The sequence below is a fragment of the Gavialis gangeticus genome, unplaced genomic scaffold (assembly GCF_001723915.1).
Source record: "Gavialis gangeticus isolate Ggan-Ray unplaced genomic scaffold, GavGan_comp1, whole genome shotgun sequence".
Lineage (NCBI taxonomy): Eukaryota > Metazoa > Chordata > Crocodylia > Gavialidae > Gavialis > Gavialis gangeticus.
In genome coordinates this window covers 167844212-167850005 of record NW_017729024.1, presented here as the reverse complement: position 1 = coordinate 167850005, position 5794 = coordinate 167844212, and the positions used below count along the sequence as shown (strand labels likewise).

The window sequence follows — 5794 nt, the reverse complement described above, 5'->3', positions numbered from 1 at the left end:
AAGCCAAATTCCTCAAAACTTCTCAATGAAGTTTGCAACTAGTGGTCTACTCCTGCAACAAACACTTACTTTTACTTCTGTTAAACCCTGGACATAACAGCAGGTCTTTGCATCATTCAGCAGAACCTAAACTTTTTTGTACCTGCAGTAAGGCCCTGCTTCAAAACACTTAACAAGATTATAAATTCTAGAGAGCAGCAGAAACTTAGAAACTTCCCCCTCTATCCCAGAAGACCTAATGCAAAATTTCATCTGTCCTTATCAATGGGAGCTAGGAGTGATTTAACTGGGCCCTCCAAAGCCTGCTAAGGACCTGAAACTCTCTGAGGCTTTAACAGAACGCAGGGATGTAAAAACCTGCCTCTGCTACAGACAGAACAAACTACTACACTATGTCTGCTTTGTAACAGGTCCCCTGAAACAGTTCATCTTTCGCCTGTACAGCTTTAAAAACAGCAGGCAATAGGCCATTTTTTTCCCCCCAAAAGCACAAAAATCTCAAATGTGCCCTCTTATTCTTTCCCTCCCCCATCCTCTCCCTCTCATGCACACATACCCCCTGAAAAATCTTTGCAAAACTTCACTTTCCCAAAGTAAAAGTATTTACAATGAGGTCATACCTGGAACATATACCACTGGCTGTTCTTCATCAGAAACTGCGTGCAATTTCATTAAAGGAAATAAGTCACACAGAAAAGGCCCAAGATCAGATGTACAAAGAGAGAAGGAAACATAATTAAACCAGTGATTTTCAAGATTGTTCACTTGATGTCATTCTTGGTTCTCTACCACTTGCAAATGATCAAACAGAAACTTCACCAGAAGAAGCCATGCTAAGTATGATAAAGCTGTGTTATCAACCTCCCCACTGTGTATTAGCTTTTATCTAAGTAAAGATTATTTTAGCAGCCATCTTTGCGAAAAATCCAGGAGACCTGCCCCAGTTAAGTTAAACTATTAAGGTAACAAAGTGAAAAAGTTTATATGAATTAAAGAAAGTTAATTTTAAACAAGGAACTCTGCAGCACTATCAAAGGAGACAATTTGGGGGACACGTATAAGCTCACACTAACACTGCAGTAGTCACTCACTTGTGTACACAAGAAGTCTGAGCTAAGAGTAAAGAGCAAGATTTAAAGGAAGTGGCTCACCCTCAGCTGATCGTTAATCATGTGACAGATAACAGCTGAAGGTCTGGGGAATTTTCAAGTACTTGTTTTGAGGTAGCTGTGAAGAGAGGTATCTTTCAAATAACTCAGGGCCATAATTATTAATCTGGTTTACTCCCTCCAGGACATAATGAGCAGCATGTCATTTGTGTTACAGTACTACCTGCAGGGTTCAAATCCCTGCCCCACCAAAGTTACTGGCTAAAACTAGGGGTCAGTACAATGAAGAGCAGAATGCAGAGGTAAGCCCGCAGAACCTCTTCCTTGAAGTGGCAACATCAGCTAAGCAAAAATAAACATATTTGTCTGCAGCATAATCTAGATGCCCAAAGACTGCAGGAAAGAACTGTAAATCCCAGCATTCCTCATTGCTATGCTGTTATTTATGCTGCTTATTTTTGGCAGATCTCACATTTGGACAATAAAACTCAATTGCACGAGTTTGCCAACTGCGTATAACCAAGGTCATTTTCAGATGTAATGCCACAGGATTTGGGTTTCAAATATTCCCTTCCACTGTTCGGGTACCTACACACAAGCAGCGAGGCTGCTCTGACATGCTGTAACTACAACGCATCAGAGGAGCACATTCGATTAATCAAGCCTGCTGGAGCATGGTAACTACCGCACTCCGGCATCTCCTGCATCAGCATCCCCGCATTTAAAAATGTTCAGTGAGCTTTAGTTAAAGCACCCCTGCTGCCATTTTTAAGCACAGGGACGCTGATGCACGAGACTCTGCGGAAGTTTTAATCAGCTAATTAAAGCCCTCCCCCGCCCACTCCCGGAGCACGCGTATAAACGCACTCCGAGGACAAATCTTCTCTTGAATTAAGAACAGAAAACTGTACGAAAGCAGTCTGCTTGGTCTACGGAAATATTAAAAATTGTAACCTTTTCAGACGCAACATAAGCATGACCACGTCCTGTTCAACGCTTCCTTTCCCACGGTCCCGCAAGGCTCAGGGGGGCAAGTCATTAGGACAGAAACTTTTGCTTCTAAACGCCAAAGTACAAATCCCACCGGTTTCAACAGCAATCCCCAATGGTCATCACCACCCCGAGGGCTGTTTAACTCAGGGGGGAAAAAGACCAAAGTATGAGTCTGGGAAGTCACGCAACCGCCGCGTACTTTACACCCAGCCTCAAAGGAGGACGGGCACATCGCATCCAAAAAGCTTGTCTGACATTTCTCCCAGCTGGTCAGGTAAAAGATGTCACCCAAAACCACTGCTCATCGCTGCTACAGATGTCGGCAGAGAGGCAGCTCTGATGGGGACGCAGGGGAAACTGCACGTCTACCCGGCTGCACGGCTAACCTGGGCGTCTAATCGCACACGGGCCCAGGCAGGCCCACGGGCCCACCCACAGACAGTCCACAGGCCCATGCAGGCCCACCCACAGACAGACCCACAGGCGCACACACAGGCAGACCGTGTGTCTGCCCGTGGGAGGGTGCGTATGTGTGTGGGTCGGCTGGACAGACCCCCCACGGCCCCAGGCAGGATACGTCCCGCGCTCCAGTAGAGACCCCGACCCGGCCCGGCCGCCTCCGCCATCTTGAAACAACCGCCAGTCGCCGCGCGCCCATTGGCTGCCGCTCGCCGCGCGCACCCATTGGCTGCCTCCAGCTCGGAAGAGCGGCGCCTGCTGGGAGCGGGAGTTCGCCCCGCTCTGGGACTACCGCTCCCAGGAGGCGCTGCGGCCTCTCCCCGCCCTTCCTCCCTCCCTTTAGTTGAGGTGGGCGGGCGGAGCGGGAACTACGACTCCCAGCGGGCCCCGCGGGCCGAGCCCGGGGACGGAGCGCGAGGGGGGACATATTCCTCGCCCGCGCTGCGGAGGATGGAAGACAAGGCCTGTGGCAGCATCGCGCCGCAGCTGGACAAGCTCACGCTGGGCGTCACCCGCGTCCTGGGTGAGTTGGCGGGGGCGCTCCGTTGGCATGGCAACAGCCCTGGGGCCTGGGTACACCAGTAGCCCTGCGGCGTCGGCATGGCAACAAGCCCGGGGCGTCGGCTTGGCAACAACCCTGGAACCTTAGTACACCAGTAGCCCTGGGGTGTCGGCATGGCAACAACCCTGGGGTCTTGATACATCAGTAGCCCTGTGGCATTGGCATGGCAACAGCCCCGGGGCGTCGGCTTAGCAACCACCATGGGGCCTTGGTACACCAGTAGCCCTATGGCATCGGCATGGCAACAGCTGCCACACCCCTGGCCAGCCCCCCTCATCTTGCAGGACAACCCAGAGGTCTGGGCTCCATAGCAACCAGGAGGTGCTGGTTGCCATGGCGCTGCATGGTGCTCCAGGGAGCTGGCAGGAGCATCCCCATGTCCTGCCTCTCTCCTCCTACCCCATCCCCTCCTCCAGGCCCCGGTGACAGAGCAGCACCCCGTCTTTGCGACTGCAGAGAAAAACATGCCCTACATACACCCCCACGCGGCAGCGCGCAACCGTGTCCGACTTGAGGTCTGCCTTGGAAAACACCAGCTCTTCGTTTTCACCCCATTTGTTGACTGTAGAAAAAGTTATATGGATTTATATAGCTGTATATCTATAGATCTATACATTATATCTATCTATAGATATATATCTATTTATATAGAGAGAGAGAGATCTATAGATTGAGTTGAGGTTTTGTATCAGGTCTGCAGTATCAGACTCTTGTTCTTAAGTTTCGGAGGGTGGCAAACCGCCGTGTCCTTGATGGCTTGTAAAGCTGTACAATTAGTGCTGTATGGGGCTAAATTATTTCGAGAGATATAGTTAGCTATGTTAATCTGAAGTCAAGTTAAGCTTCAGCTCATGTAAACTGTGCGATAGACACATACATAGATACGTGTGTGCATACTTTGGTTAGTCTGTAAGGTACAAATCTACCCTGCCTCCCATCTACATTATGTTGGGCAAAGTTAGCATCCCAGCTCCCAAGACTCAGAAACTTCTCTACATTTTAAAGCCAAAAGAGACTCTTGTCATCTAGTCTTGCTGTTTATAGACCAAAGAATTTCACCCCGTCACCTGTGTGCAGGTTTTCACCTGGATGCTGGTATAACCGGCTGTACATCTACCGATTAGACCCAGACCCTTGAAGTGAAATCCTGGCCTTAGTAGTCGGTGGCAAAACTCACATTTCCTTCAATGTGACCAGGTTTTAAACTCTGGTTCTGTTCTCAGTTGTACTATATGGAGTCACTTGGTGATTCCAGACAAGTACATTTGTCTGGGCCCTAGTTTTTCTATGAACAGAATTGGGATAGCAGCATATCCCTACTCTGCAAAGGCATTAAGAGGATTAATCTAATAACTGAACAGCATGTAAAATGCTTATTTAGATATAAAGTTTTGATACATACTAAACTATTCACCTCTAAAATGTTGTATGGTTCCAATACCTGTACAACTTTGTAAACTCAGGGAATGTATTTTCCCATATTTTTTGTCCCTTTGTACTTTGGTGTAGTATTTTTTGTAACATGCAGTATAGTACTACTTGCCATGTTTTAACGTGGTTCCTTTCCATATTCCCAAACCTAGGAATTTCACAAATCTCTGCCAGATAAATCAGTCGAGGCAGATGGCAGGCTAATAGAGTGTATTCCACTTACAGGCATACCATCTAAGTACGTAATTTGCTTAATTGCATAACACAATGCCAGTCCTATTTGGTTACCTATTTGCTAACAAACATCAGTGATTTGCATACTGGTTAACTGCATAAACCACTTAAGTGCATGACATCCTTCTGCACTGCTGCGTACTGTGTAACTTAATCATACACCAGTTAACTGCTTGCTGAGTGTGTCTATGACTGCTTTGTAGGTGATTGTACTCCCTTTAACCACACCACAAACAGGTAGGTGGAAGCTGTCCTCAAAGTGCTACTACAGAAGCCTTGAACATGACGGGCACTAGCGCGTTTAAGGGCAGCTGATAGCACAGCACTGACAGAGCTGTCATTGTTGCCCATTAAGCCACAGAACAGTTAATTCTGGGTGCCCCAAAGCTGACTAGCTCCCCTCCAGGCTCTAACAGCAACTCCAAAAGTGACTAGGAAAAGCCTTGCAAATGAAGAGAATTTACCAGTTTTGGACAGGGTGAATAAAAATCAACTATTTAAAAAAAATCAAAAAAATTGATTTTTTTATTTAAATCAGATTTTTTGTTAAAATGCGTTTTTTTTAAAAAACAACTATATAAAGATAGTTTTAATTTAAGATATGTTAAAGCTCGAAGATATCATCCTGGAATAGGGATTATAACTTCTAATTATACACTGTTTGAGATAATATATTCATATAACCTTTTTAGAAAAGTTTTATAACTAGGTCACAACAGGCCATGGACTACATTAGGGGCCCAATTTTATGGGGCTTCCAGAGGCTCCTCTATAGCAGTGGTCTCCAAACTTTTTTGTTCACGCACCCCTATCAGTAAAAAAATTTTGAGCACACCCCCCCATATATGTGTATTTATTTATTTGACATATGGACCAAGTGAGGGCGCCACTGTCAATCCGTATGTTAAATATTAGTAAAACTTAATTTCTTTCTTATTTTTTTAGATAAAAAATAAATATAAATAGGAGTTTTAATATTTTCTTCCCGCACCCCAATGGATCATCT

The 5794-nt window shown here is 46.2% G+C and overlaps 2 protein-coding genes across 3 annotated transcripts in view; one reads left to right on the top strand and one right to left on the bottom strand.

The window, feature by feature from the left end:
* KIAA1328 (KIAA1328 ortholog) overlaps positions 1-2776 on the bottom strand; it is a 238998-nt gene extending 236222 nt beyond the window's left edge. For both annotated transcript variants that reach the window (XM_019518094.1, XM_019518095.1), the window contains exons 1-2: positions 2680-2776; positions 621-656 (exon numbers count right to left, since the gene is read on the bottom strand). In XM_019518094.1, coding sequence (XP_019373639.1) covers positions 621-656; positions 2680-2728 — 85 coding nt within the window. In that variant the 5' untranslated portion in view covers positions 2729-2776. The remainder of the gene's footprint in view (positions 1-620; positions 657-2679) is intronic.
* A 165-nt stretch (positions 2777-2941) lies between these two features.
* Positions 2942-5794, top strand: part of TPGS2 (tubulin polyglutamylase complex subunit 2) — a 47047-nt gene continuing 44194 nt past the window's right edge. Inside the window, exon 1 of the mRNA XM_019518090.1 lies at positions 2942-3084. Coding sequence (XP_019373635.1) covers positions 3012-3084 — 73 coding nt within the window. The 5' untranslated portion in view covers positions 2942-3011. The remainder of the gene's footprint in view (positions 3085-5794) is intronic.